This window comes from Nannospalax galili, unplaced genomic scaffold (assembly GCF_000622305.1).
Source record: "Nannospalax galili isolate Female #2095 unplaced genomic scaffold, S.galili_v1.0 scaffold56, whole genome shotgun sequence".
Classification (NCBI taxonomy): Eukaryota; Metazoa; Chordata; class Mammalia; order Rodentia; family Spalacidae; genus Nannospalax; species Nannospalax galili.
The window spans coordinates 2,327,687-2,350,365 of record NW_008340065.1 but is presented as its reverse complement, the minus strand read 5'-3'; the positions used below and the strand labels follow the sequence as shown (position 1 = coordinate 2,350,365).

The 22,679-nt window shown below is 39.4% G+C and overlaps 1 protein-coding gene across 3 annotated transcripts in view; it reads right to left on the bottom strand.

Annotated features, from left to right (window-relative positions):
• Ap1g1 (adaptor related protein complex 1 subunit gamma 1) overlaps nt 1-22,679 on the bottom strand; it is a 99,574-nt gene that overhangs the window by 51,240 nt on the left and 25,655 nt on the right. For all 3 annotated transcript variants that reach the window (XM_008834957.1, XM_008834954.2, XM_008834955.3), the window contains 2 exons: nt 17,735-17,938; nt 3,627-3,751 (listed from right to left, as the gene is read on the bottom strand). In XM_008834957.1, the coding sequence (XP_008833179.1) occupies nt 3,627-3,751; nt 17,735-17,935 (326 nt within the window). In that variant the 5' untranslated portion in view covers nt 17,936-17,938. The remainder of the gene's footprint in view (nt 1-3,626; nt 3,752-17,734; nt 17,939-22,679) is intronic.

Sequence of the window (22,679 nt, the reverse complement as noted above, 5' to 3'; positions counted from 1 at the left end):
TATGCCGGGCGTGGTGGCACATGCCTTTAATCCCAGCACTTGGGAGGCACAGGCAGGCAGATCTTTGTGAGTTGTGCTCACCTTTAATCCCAGTACTCAGGAGGTAGAGGCAGGTGAATCTCTGTGAGATCCAGGCCAGCCTGGTCACAGAGAGACCCAAAAAAAAAAAAAAAAAAAAAAAAAAAAGTTCTTAAAAATCTTCCTTTCCAAAAAGAAAACAACCCTTGTGTACTTGTCTCACTAGCAAGAGAAACTATAAAGCAGCTGGCTTTAAATATACGTTGTGTGTTTGTGAACAATAACTCACAACTGTGCTTCTTAAGATCTGGACATTTGGGAGACATTTTCTGGACAAAGAGCCAGGTGAAGCTATTACTTCATGAGGAAGAACTGACTATTTGCTGCCAATGACATAATCAAAGCATTGATGTGAAATAGAGTTCTGGAAGGCTTTTGCTATCACCGTGAACGTGACAGCCTGGCAATAAAGACTGTTCTGATGAAATCATGCATTGCTGACCAGTGAGTCATTTTCAATACTCTATAATGAAATGTGCTAAATCTAAAAGATTCACAGAACTTAGTGAACAAAAATTATTTCCAAATGGCTCTACCATGGTGTTACAAAATTATTCATAAGTAAAAACACCTTACTTAAAGCCAGGTCCAGTAGCGTAACCTTTGATCCCAGCACTTGGGAGGCAGAAGCAGGCGGATCTCTGTGAGTTCAAGGTCAGCCTGGTCTGCATAGTGAGTTCCAGGACAGCTGGGGCTACAAGGAGACTTTGTCTCAAAAAGACCAAAGAGGAAAAAAACAAACAAACAAACATTACTACATTATGGGCCTTATAATACAAATAAATCCACAAAAAACCCACAGATATCAGTTAACAGACTTTTTTAATGTACAAAAACAAACAAATAAGGGGGTAAACGGAATAATGCAAAGCATAGAATGAATGAAGAGCTTGATATGACTAGAAAAGTCTCCCTCCTAAATTCACCTGGGGTTTGGCTGGACCTCATGACAATTAAACACAAGCTAGTCATGGTGGCAACACCTGCAGTCCTAGCACCCAGGATTCTGAAGCAGAATCTTTAGGGCTAGCCATGGCTACATATTTATTTTGAGTCCAATCTGGTCTACATAATGAGACTTTATTTAATAAAAATAAACACAAGATGGGCTAGAGAAACGGCTCAGCAGTTAAGAACGCTGACTGCTCTTGCAGAGGACCTGGGTTCAGCTCCCAGCACCCACATAGTGGCTAACAACCATCCATAACTTCAGTTCCAGGGGATCCAACGCCCTCTTCTGACCTCTGTGGGCACTGCATTACATAGATGCACTTACACACGTGCAAGCAATACACTCATACACATAAAATAAAAATAATAAGCTAGGCGTGGTGCACACTTTTTAGTCCCAGCACTCGGGAGGCAGAGGCAGGCAGATCTCTGTGAGTTTGAGGCCAGCATGGTCTACACAGTTGAGTTCCAGGCCAGCTGGGGCTACAGGGAGACCCTGTCTCAAAAAGATAATAGTAGTAGTAATAACAATAATAATAATAAATTAAAAAACAAAAAACACAAAATGTCTTTATCTGTGCACCTGATTCAACTTTTATCAAGCTGCAAATCTATCTTTATGTTTGGTATTGACTCTCTAACATGAACTTGCTGTCCTGCAGACCTGCCAAGTTACCAGCACATGATTGAAAGTTTTCACAATAAGGGCAGGAGAGTGTGCAAGCCCAAAAGTGAAAACACTCTCTTAGAGGTTTGTCCACAGCAGATGTGTAGGAAGAGAATCACACTAAACATCTCTGATGAGGACTGCTGTGCGTCTGCAATTCCCCATGTTAGTGCTTCCAACCACCCCTGGCATACAGGCAGGTATAGGATAAAGTCAAATAAATCAACCTAGTATTTTGATTAATATCTCATGGACAAAATCCCAAGAATCCTTCCCAAAATTAAGTTCGCAGACTGACTGTACTTAAATGCTACATTTTACAATTACAACCAAATCATAATTGTCATTTTGCAACTTTCTATTACCCACTGGAAAAATTTAAGTGTCTACAATCTGATCATCTGCACCCTAATTCTCACCTCCCACTTCTACTTTCTATCAAATACAGAAATATTACAAACAAAAAAGAAATTTTAAAAGACTAAACTCATAAACTAAAACCAACAGGAACTTTTCGCCATTTAAAACCAGGATTTCCACTTTGTTCATTTTTATTTATTTACCTGTTGACAAGTTCTCATTAAACAGTCCAGACTGGTCTTGAACTTTTAATCCTCGTGTTTTGAGTCCCCCAAGGGATGGGATGACAGGCATGCTCACTGTACCCACCTCATAGAATTCTTGTAAAAGGGATACTGGGAAAATAGCTAATTCTCCATGGCCTCTCATCTCTCCACACAGCAAGGACTTCTAGGTTGTCACACAAAGTAAGCAAACACAACAACTAGTACATCAGGAAGCAGCCATCAGACCTGAAAGTTCACGGGGCTCAGGGTGGTGCTATCCTCAACCCACATCTAATTCTAATACTCCAGAAGAAAGAAGAGCAAGAGTTCCTTCCAAGCTAGACTGAGATACATAGTAAGACCTTGACTCAAAAACCATTTTCAGGGCTGGTGTGATGGCTCAGCAAGTAAACACTTATTTCACATGCCTGACAACCTGACCCAAGGAGGAAGGAAAGACCCAATTCCACAAGGTTGTCCATTGACCACACACACACAATGAGACACATGCCCCATCCCCATACACATCATACACATAGAAACAATAAAATTTTGCTGGGCATGGTGGTGCTCGCCTTTAATCCCAGCACTCAGGGGGAGCAGAGGCAGGCAGATCTCTGTGAGATCCAGGTCAGCCTAGTCTACATAGTGAGTTCCAGGTTAACTGGATCTACAGGGAGACCCTGGATCAAAAAAACAACAAAAAAAATAACAATAAAAATAAAAATTCAATTTTAAAGAAAAACATTTTCACAGGGGTAACCACAATTCCACATTACTAAAATTTCAGTCACTTATTCAAAATATACATCAGTAACTTTTTAAAATATTTTATTTTTATTTTATGTGTATGAGTGCATTGTCTGCATGTAAGTGCACCTGTGTCATGCAATGCTCACAGAGGTCAAAGCGGGCATTGGACACCCTAGAAATGAAGTTATAGGTAGTTGTTGCCATGTGGGTGCTGAGAATCGAACCCAGGTCCTCTGCAAGAGCAGCCAATGCTCTTAACTGCCAAGCTATCTCTCTAGCCCCACATTAGTAATTTTTTAATGCATGTAATGCTTTATTCTTCATGGAATTCAATGTCCTAGAATGTAATATAAGAAAACCTAAATTTACCAATGCTTTCTCTTTTCTATAAATGTCCCAATGTTCTTTCATTGCTAACTTATTCTATTATCCCTAAAGATTGACAGCAACAGTGTTATTTTCCTTTGCTCAGTGTCTTTATAATATAAGCTACAATCAAGAGCCATTCAAATATATTCTGGACAATAAATACAAAGTCAGTAAAAAGATGCTCTAAGAGATCTCGAAAAAAGCAAAATATGTGTGTATGGGGGGTATGAGGTAAGACTTACTTCTTGATACAGTTAGTCATGAGAAGATGGACATCTTGTCTTTCATCTAACAGCAGCATTGCTCCTAAATACCCAATGCGTTTGTCTGTAAATTTTTGTGAGGCAATTAGCTTGAGGCACTCCAACTGCAAGGAAAACAGGGAGGACGGGAGGAAAAAGAAAGAAAAAAACAAATTAGGAGCTTGCTACTGCCACAATCTAGAAAAGCAATGCTGAAATACAATTCACAGAGGACTAGTTCACCCAACTACCTAAATAAGAGAAAGACTCACGACCTAACTCCTTAGATAACCAAGGTGACCTTGAACAATTTCTCCTTCTGCCTCCAACTCGAGATACTCGAGATATTTGGGTATCTTATGGCTAGGTCATACTGTCAAAGTCTCATAGCATTCATCATCCACATAATCTGCATGATTTACCTAGTTCTAGACAGCTTCTACAAATACAAACTAGTTAACACTCAAGACATTAATAAACCAAACTTCTAATTTAATCCCCTGCTCATATTAAATGACCACTGAACTCAAATGTTTAGGATTTGCTTCCTAGGGACTGAAAAGATGGCTCAGCAGTTAAGAGTGCCTGCTGCTCTTGTAGAGGACCTGGGTTTAGTCCCCAGCACCTATGTCAGATGGCTAACAACCACCTAGCTCCAGGAGATCCAACACCCTCTTCTGGCATGAAGGGCACCTTTACACATGTGGTGCACATACAAATAACAAGGAAACACACATACATATAAAATAATAAAAATAAAACTAGCTTGAAGTAGAATTTTTGTTTTATTTGAGGCAATATCTTTAAAGATGATTTGGGGGCTGGAGCGATGGCTGAGCAATTACGATCATTGGGTGCTCTTACAGAGGACCCAATTCAAATCCCAGCACCCACACAGCAGCTAACAACTGTCCCTAACTCCATTCTAGAAGATCCAAAACCCTCTTCTAGCCTCCAAGGGCAATGCAAGACTCAGGTGCACTTACATACATGCATGTAAAACATTCATACACATAAAGTAAAAATAAATCCAAAAAATTTTTTAATGATTTGGTTCCTATTTTGATAATCAAAAAAGCTCAACAACTGGAAATACATGAAAGCACTAAACAGTACCTTAAATATCAGGAATGTACAATTAGCCAAAGAATGAAAAACAAAACTAACTTTAATGTGGGAAGCACTACATTTAGGGCTTAAATCAAGGAGTCATATACAGAAAGGGGAAAAAAAAATCTCCAGAGCCAAACTCCATAGTGAATGTTAAACACTGTAAAACAATGTTTTCTATGTTTTTTTTTCCTCCATATAATTAGTGGCAGTGCACTTCTCTAGCATGTGTGGCCCTGGGTTCCAAAACAATAATAATAACTATTATTAAATAATTCCTCAGGGCTTAGGAATCCTTGTAGCTAAACTTGGCCTTTCTTCAAAGCCACAATTACTTTGAAATTTTAACGTTCAATCCTGACAAGGAAAAGGCCAAACATAACCTCTGGACTAGTAGTGTTCAAATTGTACTCTCCTTTTGAATTGCGCATCTTACAAAAGGGCCTCTCGCAGAAGCCTACATATACAGGAGAGACTACTTTCTATTATGAATTCATCTAATAGGCTGGAAAGTGAAATGAAAGGAGGTAAAACAGTTCCACAATAAAATTGTTTGGGACTCCTTTAGTGACTCTTTCAAGGGACCTGAATTTACAAAAAACACCTGAAGTTAGTTGACTGACTATACTACCACCACCAAGACTCCAAGACCAAGATCAAAAAGGAAAACCAAGTTTCTATAAAAGGGGAGGAGGGAACCTAACTGTTCTATGGGAATGGAAGGCATTAGGCAAGTAACAGCCCTGCCCTTTCTTCTACAAATTCAATATAAATTTTAAAAACAATTTCTTATATTGAAGTCATTTTTTACAATGTATATAGAAAAAATTACTGTTAGTAAATGAGAAAATTAGAAGCTGAAATATTATCAAAGTTCCTTTCCTTTTTCAGGCTGGGTTTGGTAAGGCAATCCCAGCACTCAACAGATAGACACAGTCAACCTCAGCTACTTAACAAGTCTGAGGCAAACCTAGGCTACATAATATGCTGCCTCAAACAAAAAAAAAAATTCTACTTCAAGCTCGTTTTCCAAACATTCCATTTAATAATTCTATGAATAAATATTTTAGTAGTTGAAAGAAAGTGCCCAAGATTCAGATCTCACACACGTTTCTATCACTGTTACTGAATCTTGCTTCTGGCCAACTCCAAGCACCACATAAATAAATTATCCAAAAGCATTTGATCATCCTAGTGAGGAAGACATGCTCTTAAGGCATCATTCATATTTTCAGTGCTGTATCCTAAAAACCACCATTTCCTTCTTTTTTTTTTAAATGTTGCTGAATAATAATAATGATAATTATTATTATTATTATTATTATTATTATTATTATTATTTGTCTTTTTTGAGACAGGGTCTCCCTGTAGCCCCAGCTGTCCTGGAACTCACTATGTAGATCAGGCTGGCCTTGAACTCACAGATATCCTCCTGCCTCCACCTCCCGAGTGCTGGGATTAAAGGCGTGCGCCACCAAGCCCGGCCATTTCCTTCTTTTTAAATAGCTTTACTGCAGCATATTTTGCAAATAATACAGGTTAACCTCATTTGTTTGAGCTACTTTTGTTTTCTGTGAGCTACTTTTTTTTTTTTTAATGGTACTGGGTCTAACCCCTGGGCCTCCTGCAAACCAGACAAGCATTCTACCACTGAGCTATGTTCTTTAGCCCAAAGATAATTCTTTATAAGGGAGGATTCTATATATTTTCCAATATTTTATTTTTGTTTTATGTGTATGAGTGCAATGCCTGCAGAGGTCAGAAGAGGGCATCAGATCCCTTGGAACTGGAGTTAAGAAAGGTTGTTAGCCGCCATGTGGGTGCTGGGAACCAAACCCAGATCCTCTGCAAGAGCAGCCAGTGCTCTTAAATGTTGAGCCATCTCTCCAGTCCTAGATTCTACATGCTGACATAGGTTACTCATCAGAACAGATTAATGAGTAGGCAATGCAAACTTTATTACAATCACATAATGTATCTAAAAGAATGTTTAAAAAGCTGAACCACCAGTGGCCTCCAGAACAACTAGGTTGGGGAAAGGCAAAGACAAATAGGAGTGTTTTTCATAACCCTTTTGTATCTTTCGTATTTAGAATAACTATCGATACCTATTCCAAAGAAAAATAACAGTAGACTAGAAGGGGGAAAAATTGAAGGTATGGCCAGGCATCATGGCACACGCTTTTAATCCCAGCATCAGGAGGCAGAGGCAAGTGGATCTCTGTGAGTTTGAGGCCAGCCTGGTCTACACAGAAAATTCCAGGCTAACCAGGACTACGTAGCAAGACTCAAAAAAAAAGAAAACAAAAAAAGAAAGCAGGAGTTTATGGTTAGAAAAGCTAACATAATTGAGGGAAAAACAGGGAAAATTTGTTTCTCCAAAGTTGAATAACATGTATTTCAAAACTTAACAAAAGCACATTCAAGTTCTAGAATAGTTCTACCAAAAAAAGTCTTACAATTTAACACTAGAATCTTAAGATTCTAGTAATTGAGGGGAAATTAGTCTTTTTGAGATAACTTAGATTCACGAAGAACAATTATGCTATTGTATAATTTCAGCAGGTACTTATAAGAACTTAAGTATGTTTGTCCCTGATCTCTAACCCCAACAACAGCTATGCTTTCTTCTGCTAGAAGTTACTTTGTATTTCATCTACTATCAAATTTTCCTTTACCAACACCACTCTTTCTAACTTCCCCTTTAATTTGCTTTTCCACAGAAGCCTCTACCTCTCCCCCTATCCAATCCCAAAGGACTGATAATGATCTCTTTCCTACTGCCTGATTTTTTAAATATTTACTTCTGTGAGATTGTTTTGAGATGCTATGGTTACCATCAGTCTGCTCTCTAAAGACATTTTGCTCTACTTTAATAAATTCCTGCAGCATACCAAGCAATGTACTGGGCATTTACTGATACACAGTCTAAAGGAAATATGTAACAAAGCCCTATCTACAATTTGAGGGGGGGGGGGGGGGCAGGCTTAAGTCAGTAAAACCAGAGCACCCAATTCTGGTGGAGGAAAAAAAAAAAAATCAGAGAGAGGTTCCTATCTCTCTACAAAACACATACTGAACTAGAGAGAAATCAGTCTGAGTTAGGAGGTGGACCTCCCTGATGGGAGTTTCACCTAGAGGCCTGGACTTCCCCATCACTACTTTTTACATAGTCACTGCAGATGATCTCTAAGTGGTCTCAAAATCTTCCATGGCAGGAGCACTCCAGTAGCTAGAAACAAATCTAAGAGACTGGGAGCATTCAGTCCCTTTTGAAACAAATTTAGTCTTATAAATTGAGTTCCAAACTGGCTGGTGAGAATCACTGGGCAGCTTTAAAAATTACTAGACACTTCTAGGGAATTCTTTATTGGGGGGGGAGGGGCATTGGAGGGCTTTTTGGAGACAGGGTTTCCTATATCCCAAGCTGGCCTCCAACTCCAACTCCCTATGTAGCTCAAAGATGAAATTGTACTCTTGATCATCCTGCCTCCATCTCCCAAGTGATGGGATTACAGGTACAAACCATCATGCCTGGCTACTTGTAGGAAATTCTGACAGAGTAGATTTTTCTTTTTTTTTGGTCTTTTTGAGACAGGGTCTCCCTGTAGCCCCAGCTGGCCTGGAACTCACTATGTAGACCAGGCTGACCTTGAACTCACAGAGATCCGCCTGCCTCCCGAGTGCTGGGACTACAGGAATGCGCCACCACGCCCAGCAAATATTTTATTATTTTTATTTTATGTGTATGAGTGTATTACCTGCATGTATGTGAGTGCACCCGTGTCGTGTAATGCCGCAGAGGTCAGAAGGGGCTTCAGATTCCCCTGGAACTGGAGTTAAGGACAGTTCATAGCCTCTATGTGGGTGCTGGGAATCGAACCTGGGTCCTGTGCAAGAGCAGTCAGTGCACTTAACCACTGAGCCATCTCTCCAGCCCCAGGAAATTCTGACAGAGTGGATTTAAAGTAGGAATTAACAATTCCATTTTTAGGGCTAGAGAGATGGCTCAGTGGTTAAGAGCACTTGTTACTCTTCCAGAAGACTGAAGTTCAATTCTCACAACTGCCTTAACTCCAGCTCCTGGGAGATTCAATACCTCTCTGGTCTCAGAGGGACCTACATGCACAAACCACAGACAGACACACAAATTAAAAATAAGAATAAAGTCTTTCCTCACATTTATTATTTTTATTTTATATGTATGAGTGTACTGCATGCATGCATGCATGCATGCAAGTTTACCCATGTTGTGCAATGACCAAAGAGGTTAAAAGAGGGCACTGCATTCCCCTGGAACTGGAGTTACAGATGGTTGTTAGTCGCCATGTGAGTGCTGGGAATCAAACCCTAGACCTCTGCAAGAACGACCAGTGCTCTTAACCACTGAGCCATCTCTGCAGCTCCAAAATATAAAAATCTTAAAAAATTTCAATTTTTACAAAACTTTTCTAGATGACTTGTAATGTTCCTTTTTACTTTCAAATGTTTTTTTTTTTTTTTTTTTTGTCTTTTTGAGACAGGTCTCCCTGTAACCCCAGCTAGCCTGGAACTCTCTATGTAGATCAGGCTGGCCTTGAACTCACAGAGATCCACCTGCCTCTGCCTCCCAAGTGCTGGGATTAAAGACATGCACCACCACGCCCAGCTGAAATCATTTTTTCAAGAACTTTAGGTGCTAGGGAAATGGCTCAGGGTAAAGTCATGAATACCTGAGTTCAGATCCCAGCACTCACATAAAAGGATCTATATAGATTTTATGTTGCTAGGCTACATAGTGGTAAGGGAGCAGCAGTTAACCGTGCATACTACTCTTCCAGAAGACCAGAACTCAGTTCCCAGTACTCACACTGGGAGGCTCACACCGCCTGTAACTCCAACTCCTCCACCACCTCTGGCTTCCACAAAGACTTAGGTGGAAAAGCAATTGAGGAAGAACCACACATTGACTTGTGGCCTCCACATGCACCTGCATGACCAAGTGAGCCCATATGAATGTGTGTAAATGGAGAGACAGACAGATAGACAGACACACACACACACACACAGAGTTTTGAAAAACAAGTTTCTTATAACTCCCTTACCACTATGTAGCCTAGCAACATAAAATCTATATAGATCCCAAAACTTTTTTTTTTCATTGTTCTAGCAAAGGAAAACCCCCTAAACCTGACACTCATATTGAATTCTTTTTTCCCCAAGAAAACTTACTAAGAAATACTCACAGTACCCAGACGGGGGAAAAAAAAAAAAAATCTAACATTCACTGGCACATCAACTACTTTTATCAATTAACATTTTACATTACTTAATATGGGAGTTGGGTGGTATTTGAAAAAAAATCAACCTAAGGCCTTGCTAACCTAGCACTTTATCAATAAGCCCAAATTCCTTTTTTTTTTAAAAGACGTCTCAGGTAGCTCAGATCCGCCTCAAAGTCAGTGAGTGATGTAGCTAAGGGTGACCTTGAACTCTTGGTCCTCCTGCCTCCACCTCCCAGGTGCTAGAATTTAGGTGTGTGCCATCTGAATCTAAACAAGGATAGGTTGGATGCCTGGCAAGCACTTTACCAACTAAGCAATGAGCAACATCTTTGGCCCTTTTTAAAATTTTCATTTTGAGACAAGGTCTAGCCAAGATACCCAGGCTGGCCTTGCACTTTTAATTCCCTTAAGTAGCTAGATTATAGGTCTGCACCACTGGGCCTGGCTAAAGATTTTTTTAATATCACAATTTCAACTGAAGCCATCTGCATGCTGTACCTCAAAGCCATTTGCTTCCTCTCTAGCTAAAAGTAACCAACTACACAAGACTGCTACTCAACACAAAACTGCTGTTCGAAACTGTCATGCCTTATGTTCTCACTATACATGTGGAAACGGTGACTGTAGATGTTTTATACATTATAAAAACATATGCCTGAACTTCTCACTCAACACCACTTGAATAGTATATCAACACAAGCTCTAATTCAGTCATATTTACTGCATTGTTCTCCTCCCCACACCCCATGTGTACCCCATACTTGTGAATTAACTTACCTACTGTTTTTGATGACAAATTGTTTCCCTTGTTTCATTAGGAGCCACAATGCTGCAATGAACACTCTTAAGGTCTCTGCCCATAATGCACAAGAACTGCTTTACATTATAAGCTAAGTGGCTTGATCAGGTAAGGGTTTTTGTTTGGGGTTTGTTTGGATTTGAATTTGCAGATGTATACCACCCTATTAGCTTTCACCAGAGGGCATGCTGAGGTTTGCCTCCCTCCCTCAGGCATTAGCAGGGCCGGAGATCACCAGCTGTAGCAGGATGGTCATATTCTAATACTTCCTCAATCCCTCATTTATTAGCTTAACCACAGCTCTAAGAGGCAACTTCCCTACACAGACCATCCTATTACTAACAGCTCTTTTGGAAGAAACACTGATAAGTAAAGATAAGTGCTTCTTTCTATTGACCAGTTTCAAAATGATTTATTTCCCTAGTACCCTTCAAAGATGACCAATGAAGCTCATAACATTTCATTTACATATTAGTATGTTCCCATGGATACAAACTTGCTTGGTGCTGAAGGTGGGCTTCCATGGTAGAGCACACATGCACATTCAGTTCACTCTCCACATATGATGGGGGTGAGAGCTGGGAGAAACACACAAACAAACTTGCTTATACAATGCTTTGGTTTTTTTCTTTGTTGCTGGTATTTTGAGACATGGTGTCTTTGTGTCCACAGCTTGCCTAGAACTCACTAGGTTCAGTCTCCATCTCTCAGAGATCCACCTGCCTCTGCCTCCAGCATGCTGGGATTAAAGGTGTGTGTCATCACGCCCCTTGCTTATAAGGTTTGGTCAGTTACATTGTTAATCTCTCAGTTATCACATTTGGGGACAAGACAGCCTTTCCAATGACTATAGAAACCTTCTATTAATGACCTCTGTAGTTAGTATTTCTTGATCCCTGGCATAGTCTAATGGTTCTAATTTGTTTTTATATTTCTTACCCTGGAATTTGGATCTGCACCTTTTTTTTTGGTCTTTTTGAGACAGGGTCTCCCTGTAGCCCCAGCTGTCCTGGAACTCACTATGTAGACCAGGCTGGCCTTGAACTCATAGAGATCCACCTGCTTCTGCCTCCCAAGTGCTGGGATTTAAAGGCATGCACCACCACGCCCGGCTTGCATCATTCTTTATATTTTTTTACCTAGCAACATTATTGAACTTGGTTCTAAGAATCTCTACGTTAGTACTATTCTCTGAGAACAATGGCAATTATTTTTCTTCCTTTCCCATTTTTTCAATTTTTAAAGATTTTTTAAAATTTATTTTATGTATACAAGTGCTTTCCCTGCATGTATATAAGTGCACCACTGCCCATGGAGGCCAAAAGAGGGGTCCCCTGGAACTGGAATTATGGTAAGTTATGAGCTGTCATGTGGGTGTTGGGAACTGAAAAGTGCTCTTGACTGTTAAGCCATCTCTCTGGCTTCCCCCCACTCCCTTGTTTTTGTTTTTTGAGACAGGTTCTTCCTGTAGACCCAGGTGGCCTGGAACTGCTAAGTAGACCAGGCTGGCCTCTATCTCAGAGACATGCCTGCCTCTGCCTCCTGAGTGCTGGGATCACGTCCGGTGGGTTTCCTCTTAAACTACTAGTGTAGTGAATTTTATGAATAGAAACTCCAGTGTCATGTTATATTCCTTTGTATATTTGCAATATGCATGATTATTTTTTCTTTTACTTTGGTACATATAACTTACCAATATTCAAACATATATATTGACATAGAAAGTATACTTCAGCCAGGCATGGTGATGCATATATCTTTAATCCCAGCACTCAGGAGGCAGAGGCAGGTGAAATCAAGGTCAGCCTGGTTTAACATATGTGAGTTCTAGGCCAACTAGAGCTACAGGGAGACCTGTCTTTAAAAAGAAAAGAAATACATAAAAATAAGTATATAAAAATTATATTACTGTATCTATGACATAATTACTAAAAAAAATTTTCATGAGCAAAACACAGGTGCACAAATATTTAAGAATATGGTTTGCAACAGGAATGGAAGCCATAAAGAACTATGGAGAAAGCTCTCCAAGGATGTGTGAGCGTTCATGGAGAGTTTTGGGGAACCCAAAGTAGAGAGCAATACCACACTGCTGGAAAGGATGATTCTACACACACAGCAGACAGGCTGGACAGAGAATGCTGCCCAGCCAGGAAGCAGCCCTCTGGTTGCCATGTGGAACTGTGCATCCAGTGTTGCCAAAGTTTCTGATTTTTCTAAGGCAGACTAGGAATCCTTATTTCTATATTAAGTTCCTTATTTTTATATACTGGCAGCAAATTCAAAACAATTTTTCCACAACACCACTGTGGTAGAATTTGATCCCTGAATTAAAACGTTCCTCTCCTAAAATGTACTTCTTAAGATCTTCAACTTGGTGCCTGCAAGATGGTCTAGTAAAGCATTTATTGCAGAGTCTGCAGATCTAAATTCAATCCCTGGAACCCAAATGGTGGAGGGAGAAAGGCAATTCCCACCAGTCATCCTCTGACCTACACAATGTGCACATCCACCCTGATATACAAAGAAACACTAAACAAACAAATAAAATACTCTATTTGGGGAATGTGTCTAAACCAGATGTGAAAGGTTGCACATCATCCTGGAAATGTATTGCTGCTCTATAAAAATGTTAAGGATAGGACTGGAGAAATGGCTCAGCGGTTAAGAGCACTGGCTGTTCTTGGAGAAGACCCAAGTTCCAATCCCAACACCACATAGCAGCTAACAACTGTCTGTAACTCCAGTTCCAGAGGAATCCCATGCTCTCTTCTCTGCACGACACAGGTGCACTTACACACATGCAGGTATAACACTCATACACATAAAAAAATAAATTTTTTTAAATTTGAAAAAAATGTTAAGGATACTGATTCTTCCGTTATAGACCCTTAGAAGACCTATGTAAGGCAACCCTTTTAAGAATTCCTTACTTCCAAATACATTTTCTCTCTTTGAGGAAATGATAAAATAGGTCACATTTGTAGGCTTTTTATGTAAGAAACAATGTCTAGCATTCATTAACTTAGTCTTCAGAGAACTCATAAAGCAGGCTTTTCTGTTTCCATTTCACAGATGAGGGAATTATGACAAAAAAAGGTCAAAGATCTTAGAAAAAGAGAGAGAGGAGAGATGGGGGAGAGAAAGGTCAAAGATCTTGTTCCAAATCACCCAGACAGTAAAGTAGGAAAGCTAGAATTCACATTGAGGCAATCTGATCCCTGCAGGCTTGCTCTTGGATTCTGGCAGTGACAGCCGCGTTCTTTTCTTACGCTGGCTGCACCGGCCTCATATTCTGTTTGAGTTCTTCCTTCTTCCAACTTTGACTCTGTACTATTGTTTTCCTCTTTTAAATAGACGCTGGAAGTTTATGCTATCTCAATTGCTTTGTGATTTGATAGGGCTAAAATAAATAAACTTAATGGAAATAGCTATTTATAGATTTGAACTAAGCCAAAAAAATAGGTTTGTTATAAAAAGCTGAAGTCTAATCCCCTCACTAATAATTACTAACTGTATGAATTTAAGCAAGTCACTTAAAGCTCTGAATTTCAGTTTCTTCATCTATGAAAGAATTACCTACCTCCAGGTTTTACTACAAATTAAGTTTTAAATGTGGCTACTAGAAATTTTTTAATTTTTTACGTGGCTCATTCTTTTTTCGTATTTTATTTCTTGGTGTTTTTGAGACAGGTTTTTATTATATAGCCCAAGCTAGCTTAAAACTCAAAGCAATCCTTCTGCCTCAGCCTCCCAAGTGCTGGGATTACAGGCATGCACCACCATGCCAGGCTCTCCATATTTGGTTTCTATTGACAGCATCATGCTAGATACTGCAGCAAAATTAAAAAGAAGCAGGTAAAATTGGTTTTAATAATATTTTATTTAGCTAACATATAATCACCATAAAAAGTATTAGAGATTTTACACTTTTGTGTGTGAGGCTTCTAAATACAGCATGTACTTTACACATATGGCACATTTCAATCTGTACACAATTTCAGCAAAATGATTTTTTAACTGTTTTTCAGTTTCATAAAAATTACAATTGATACTCACATATCCAAATTATTTAAAACATATTTAAAAGTTTTCCAATAACTCAAGTACTCAAAAACTTTTATTTTCCTTTTAATAGTCACCTTAGTTGAACTAGCCATTTCCAGAGCTCAATAGCTACACATAGCGCCTCACTGCCATAAAGAGCAGCCCATCTACCAAATAAAATGCAATTAAAGGGCAGCTGTTACAATAGTTAAACAAAAATGGCCGCTATTCATACATGGAGGTGAAAGAATCAAGACAGGAACCTTTTGTGGGCATATTACAAAGGGAACTCTGAGAGGTGCAGTACAAATTACTAATATGAACAAAGTTAGGAACGTAAAATTATGATTCCTAGCCCCTCACCAAAAAATCTTTGTTTCTGTACCAAAATTTTAGTATAGCTCCCTTGAGTATTTACTTTCTAACTGAAAATTAAATGTTATATCAACAATTAAGTTCTAAAATAACTCAAAAATGCCACCTATTTCTTGAAAGTAAAAAAAAAATTTTTTGGTCTTTTTGAGACAAGGTCTCCCTAATGCCCCAGCTGGCCAGGAACCTGGTATATAGACCAGGCCAGCCTCTATCTCACAGAGATACACCTAACTCTGCCTCCAGAGTGCTGGGATTAAAGGCATGCACTACCACGCCTTTATTTTTGAATTTGGTGCTATAGCTCAAACATAGCCAGGCAAGTACTCCACCATGAGCAACACCCTCAGCCCATGAAATTTCACTTAATCATGTAATAGAAATCAATGTTTTACGAAATGAAACATCTTCCAAAGCCTTAAATCTACTCTGATTTCAAATTCAAGGTTTTCCTTGAGGAACTCCCTTGGGAATAGATAAATGTGCTATTTGTAAGAAGTTAATCCTCTGAATGGAGGGATTAAGAGTCTTACCCCACTAGACTACCTTGTTTTTATTGCCCAATAACTAACATATCAGATTTCTATAAATTGAGCCTACCATTTCTAAAGAAAAACCAACCAACAGGAATGTATGGACACCTATATGCTTTCTGTTACATCATGCATTATATAGTACCCACTGGATCAAATTTAATGCAGCAAAAGCCAGCTTAAAACATTAGCACTTTTAAAGCCAGGCATGGTGGCGCACGCCTTTAATCCCAGCACTTGGGAGGCAGAGGGAGGCGGATCTCTGTGAGTTCAAGGCCAGCCTGGTCTACATAGTGAGTTCAAGGCCAGCCTGGTCTACATAGTGAGTTCCAGGACAGCTGGGGCTACAGGGAGACCCTGTCTCAAAAAGACCAAAAAACAACAACAACAACAACAAAATCATTAGCACTTTTAGGCTTTAACCTCTAAAAGAATGAAACATAAAATCCGTATCAAAGGGATACTGATTACATTTAAAAAAAACTGTTAATTTGCAGATGTGAAAACAATGCTATTTATGAGACTACTCCTGTCAAAATCAAGTATTTGAATGAATACATTCATAGGAGACAGCTGTTGGGTTCGCCTACTCCCTTTCTTCTCATACTAATGCCTCAATTTTCCTTGGAGGCACTAAGACTTCTCATGAGCAATCATGTATTTCTAAAGAGGCTGACCCCAGTCTCAACCCTCAAAATGAGCATAACAGTCACCGAGGCCAGAATGATAAATTCAATCCCAGCACTTCTGTTTTAATTTGATGGCAGATTTCCTTTCATTGATGTTACTGAGCTAAACAGAAGACAAGCTGATGGCCACCTTTCCTGACAAATATATCATGTTTTTTTTGTCTTTGAGACAGGACAAATGAGCACTATTTTCCTTTCGAGTGTTGTACCGTCTTTACAGTCTGTTCCTTAAAAAGACTAGTGGGCGGTGGGTATGAAGGCCTGTGCCTTTAGTCCCAGCATCTAAGAGGCAGAGGCAGGTGGATCTCTGCAAATTTGAGGCCAAATTGGTCTACAAAGAGAGCTCCAGGACAGCCATGGCTACCCAGTGAGACCCAGACTCAAAAAATCAAATGCCGGGCATGGTGGCACATGCCCTTTGGTCCTAGCACTCAGTAGGCAGAGGCAGGCAAATCACTGAGTTCAAGGCCAGCCTGGTCAACAAAGTGAATTCCAGGCCAGCTGGGGCTCCAGGGAGACCCTGTCACAAAACAAAACAAAACAAAACAAAACACAAAACAAAACCAAAACAAAAACAATTAAAAAAAGACTAGTTAGCATATGATTCTTAAGTAAAATAAATTTAAGATTAAAAGTACTAATAAGAAATTTTAAAAGAACTCCTTATTCTCTCCTCTGTGACTAAATCCTAAATTTCCTTTATCACAATATAACTATGAAAAGAAGAAAATACTTCTGAGAAAATCATCCTTGCAGGCAGCATATACCAAACATTCTGTTGGTGGGAGAGGGAGGAAATCAGCAGGTAAAAACTTGTACAAAAGCTGCAGCAATGAAGGCATGAGGGATTTAGGACAAAACAAATACTACTACTTGGCAGCCACTTAGTGTCTTTAACTTAAAAACACATCATGAGTTTTCCATATATCATGCACGGGGAAAGTAAGAAAACATTTAGCAAACATTGCTTAAATATTCATTATAGTTCAAGTCCTCTAGTAGAACAGTTAGTCCCTCTGGTTAACCTTGGTCAATCTTTAAGCTAGCTGCCACCATTGAAAACAAACTGCTCTGATCCACATAGAGACTTCCAATGGGAAAGCAAGCTGATGGCAATACCATGCCTTTCCAGGTACACAGCTTGCTCTCTCAATCCTCTCCTGGGTGCCACAATGATCAGACTGCTAACTACAGGCTATCAAAGGTACCTCCCTGCCAGGAAAGGACTGACTCCCAGTGTCAGTATCATTCAAAGACAAGCATCCTTGCTAGATGTGGTCTCTACCCAGCCTACCTGTCCAAAGTGAGCAGGGTAGCCCAGCATGTGCATATACAGTAATTTTGCCACATTCCGACACCGGTATGTGTTGTCTTCTTCTCTAAATGATGACCGGATTGCAGCACATTCTTTCTGGATCATTTCTCGTTCTTCAGCTTGAGTTCGGGCTGTCCGGATGGTCCGGATCAGCTCCCGCAATCTGATGGGGGCTGGCATCCTCTGGATAGGGAAAAACATTAAGTAGAGATGTTTATATAGTTTGTTTCCAAAACCATTCATACAACTTCACATATAAAATATTGGCTTTTTTTTTTTTTTAAGAATTCAAAACTTGCTACATCCAGCTTAGCTTAAAGCTTGCTAAGCTTCAGCTAAAATGTATTACATGTAAACCCCTTCAACGAAGTAAATGTCTACAACGACTACAAACACAGGTGTTAACTATTAAATCAAGCAACCTAAGACACAGAAACATCAATGTTTGCCAGGTGTGATAATTCATGTTTGTAATCAATTTGGGAAGCAGGGGGAAAATTGCTCTGAGTTCAAATTTAGCCTGGGCTATAGATCAAGACCTTGACTCAAAAAGGAAAATAGAGGGAAAAGGAGAGGGAGGGAATACTGACATCCAAATATCTCAGGAACTAATTCAAATCTTAACACAAATCTTTACTCAATCCTTAAGCATAAGAAAAAGTCTATACCTAACTTTAGGATAAAAAGATATGTATATTCTATTCAACTACTTTTAAATCCAACACAGCTCAATAAAGTGTCAAATGAACCACTCACAGTTCAACTCAACAAAATATTAGAAATTAGAAGGAATCAACCGTCAGATTGCTGTCCAACAGCCATCATCTTAGTGCACGGATTTATTTTTAAAATAGAATGAAAGGACTGGAGATATAGCTCAGTTGGCAGAGTCTTTGCCTAGGATTCACAAACCCCAGCACATTGGGAAGTAGAGGCAAGAAGTTCAAGTTTAAGGTCATCCTCTGCTACAAAGGAAGTTCAAAATGAGCCTGGCTATATGAAATCCTATCTCAAAAACAATTTTTTTTTTTCGGTCTTTTTGAGACAGGGTCTCCCTGTAGCCGCAGCTGGCCTGGAACTCAAGAGTTTGGCCTGCCTCCCAAGTGCTAGGATTAACGGCGTGCACCACCACGCCTAGCTAAAAACAAATTTTTTTAATTTAAAAAAAAGTAGCATAAAGACAAAATAATAAAGCAACCTCAGAGAAGAACACTATTTAATGTCATGACTAGTTTAAAAATAAATAACCTAGCCAGGCATGGTGGTGCAGGTCTTTAATTCCAGCACTCCAAAGGCAGCAGCAGTCGGATCTCTGTGAGTTTGAGGCCAGCCTGGTTTACACATAGCAAGTTCTAGGCCAGCTGGGGCTACAGGGAGATCCACTCTCAAAAAGACCAAAAAATAATAAAATAAATAAACAAACAAACAAACAAACAAACAACTTGCCAGGTATGGTGGTGCACAACTTTAGTCCCAGCACTCAGGAGGCAGAAGCAGGTGGATCTCTGTCAGTTCAAGGCCAGTCTGGTCTACATATCAAGTTCCAGGTCAAATGGAACTACAGGGAGACCCTGTCTCAAAAAGACCATGAAAAGAGAGAGAGAGAGAGAGAGAGAGAGAGAGAGAGAGAGAGAGAGAGAGAGAGACACACACACAAACGGGAGAGACAGAGAGAGACAGAGAGAGAGAGAGAGAGAGAAAACAAATCTGTAACAGCCAATACATCATGGAAAAAGAATGAAATTTTGCACTGTTCAATTTCAATAATTATTAAAAAGTTATAGCAACCAAAACACTATAGAACTGAACATAAGGGAGACTTAGAGAATGACAGAACAAACTATAAAGTTTAAGAATAGACGCCCACAATTAATGTTCCATTGTTTTCAATCAAATGGCCAAAATCATTCAATAGAAGAAAGGGAACTCATTAATAAACAGTGCTGGCACACGAGAATTTCTATTTGAAAGGAATAAATTAATCTAAACCAGAAAGATGGCACATTGGGTAAAGACACCTACTGCCAAGCCTGACGACCTGAGTTCAATCCCCAGGACTCACATGGTGGAATGAGAGAACCAACTCACACAAGTTCTTTGAGCTCCACTCACATGCCATAGGCAGATGGGTACCCAGAGAGAGAGAGACAGAGAGACAGGAGAGAAGAGAAAGACAGAGACAGAGACAGAGAGACAGGCAGAGGCACAATAAATTTTAAAATGTAATAAAGTTTTTTACTATTAACTCTAATCTCACACAATACATAAAAATCAACTCAAGCTGGGCGTGATGGCGCACACCTTTAATCCCAGCCCTCAGGAGGCAGAGGCAGGCAGATCTCTGTGAGTTCCAGGCCATCTGGGGCTACAGAGAGACCCTGTCTCAAAAAGACAAAAAAAAACACTCAAAATGATGACAGACCTCATAATCCTAGCTAGAACTAAAAAACATCCAGGAGAAAACCTTTCAGACTTACAAGTGATTTGGTGACTAAAGTATAAAAATTCTAAACTTTTACTCTTCAAAAGACAACATTACCCAGGCATGGTGGCACATGCCTTTGATCCCAACACTCAAGAGAGAGACAAGAGCATGCCTGTGAGTTCAAAGCCAGCTGGAGCTACATGACATAGTAAGACCTTGTATCCAAAAAAGAGGGCCAAGGAAGCACAAAAACAAGACAAGGGGGAGGCTTCCATTCAGAATATACAAATTTTATAACTCAGTAACAAGGTAATTTTATTTTTAAATGGGTAAAAGATGTGAAAGGATACTTCTCAAAAAAGATACAAAGGGACTGGGGATGTGGCTCAGTTAGTAGAATGCTTGCCTAAGACACACAAAGCCCTGGGTTCAATCTCTAGGACCACATGGAACTAGGTATAGTGTTGTATGCCTATAGTCCCAGCACTTCAGAGGTAAAGGTAGAAAGATCAGAATTTCAAAGTCATCCTCAACTACGTAACAGATTCCAGGCCAGCTGGACAACATTAAAAAAATGTTTAATGTATCAAAATTAATTAAAACACACACACAAAAAAAAATACAGATAGCCATAAGCACATGAAAAGATAATAAATGTCATTAGTTAACAAGAAAATGCTAGTTAAATCATACTACAACTAATAGAATGGTTAAAAGTAAAGACTAACCATATTAGGCAACAACAATCAAATAAAACACCACAACTGGCAGAGACTGCTCTACAGGAATAAAAATGGTCCAACTACTTTGGGAAACAATTTGATAGTTTCATAATACGAAGCGAAACTACACTTAGCATATGATTCAGAAAAGCTATCCAGCCTGATGCAGCAGCTCACTCCGGTAATTTCAGCATTTGAGAAGTAGAGGCAGGAAGACCAATTCAAGGTCATTACTGGCTATACAATGAGTTGGGAGGGAAGGATGTGGGAAAAGGTGAGGGGGAAGGATGGGGGGGTGAGAAAGGAAAAGGAAAAATATCTATTTAGTATTTATCCAAAAGAGGTAAGTAACCATAAGAAATGAAAAATCCAAGTCCTCCCCAAGACTTGCACATGAATATTCATAAAAGCTTCATCCAGAATTTCAAAAAACTACAAACAACCCAAACATCTATAAAGATGAATGGATAATGGTATATCTATATAATGGAATTTTAGATTAAAACAGAACCAACAAGCAATTTAAAAAATTAAGTTGAGCAAAATAAGCAGGCACAAGACAGTACACAGCGCATGACTTCACTCATATGAAACCTAGAGAGACTGATGTATTATGATCAGGTGAGGAGTGACTACCTCACTTGAGGGAAGGGATGGACACTGGAAATCTGTGGTCACAGGGCAGGTATACATACTTCTCAAAACTCACTGAATTTCATGTTTAAGTAGGTACATTTTACTGTACAACAATGTTACGAAAAATGCCAGTTGTGGTGGCACACACCTTTAATCCCAGCACTCTGGAGGCAGAAGCAGGTAGATTTCTGTGAGAGCGAGGCCACTTGAACTCCACAGTGAGTTCCAGGCCAACTGTGGCTACAGGAAGACCCTGCCTCAAAAAGACAAAAAAAAAAAAAAAATTGAGATGAAGAAATTGCAACATTTTTCAGAAGAAGATATGTCTTCAGTACATTATTGGCCACAGAATTCCTAAATCAGTGATTTGAAGTATTATTCTAACCAATACATCAAGCAGATACCCCACTCCTATCAGCTCCCCATGGCATTAGTCCTCAAGGTGGGTATAATGCACTGGAAATACTGAAAAGTTCTCTAGATATTCCTATGCTCCTATAAGAGGAGCCAAGCCGCACTCATCCTCTGAAGACTATAATTCAACCTGTATATTACTGCTTCTGTCATTTAATAAAAAAAAAAAACTGAAGGGTCTAGAATTTGAAGTTTAGAAAATACTTTTACATTCATCATCTCTTCTGTTCCTTTACTGTCATTTCCTTTTTGGGATAGGGCTTTCTGTCATCCAGGCTGGCCTCAAACTCATGACATACTCAACTTCTGATCCTCCTGCCTCTATCTCCCAAGTATTCCACAATGCTCAGCTTATGAGGTGCTGGGAATCAAGCCAGGGCTTTGTGCATGCTATGCAAGCTCTCTACCAGGTGAGCTACAACCCCAGCCCTCCTTAGAACTCTTTGAAATTTAAAGTAGAAATCATTGTCCCCATTTTGCTTATGAAGAAACTATGCCATTTGTCTAAGATCACAGAGGTAACAGGTGACAGAGGTAGCTCCCGAACCAGGTCTTAAATCTCCAATGTCTAAGTTCCCCAACACTTCAAAATGAACATCACACTTACAGTTGGAATAACAGCAATTGCTAGGATTTGTTTTAAAGTTTTTCGGGGGAGAGGTACTGGGAAGATAAAAGGAAAAAAAAAAAAAAAAAGAAAGAAAGAAAGAAAGAGAAAGAAAGAAAG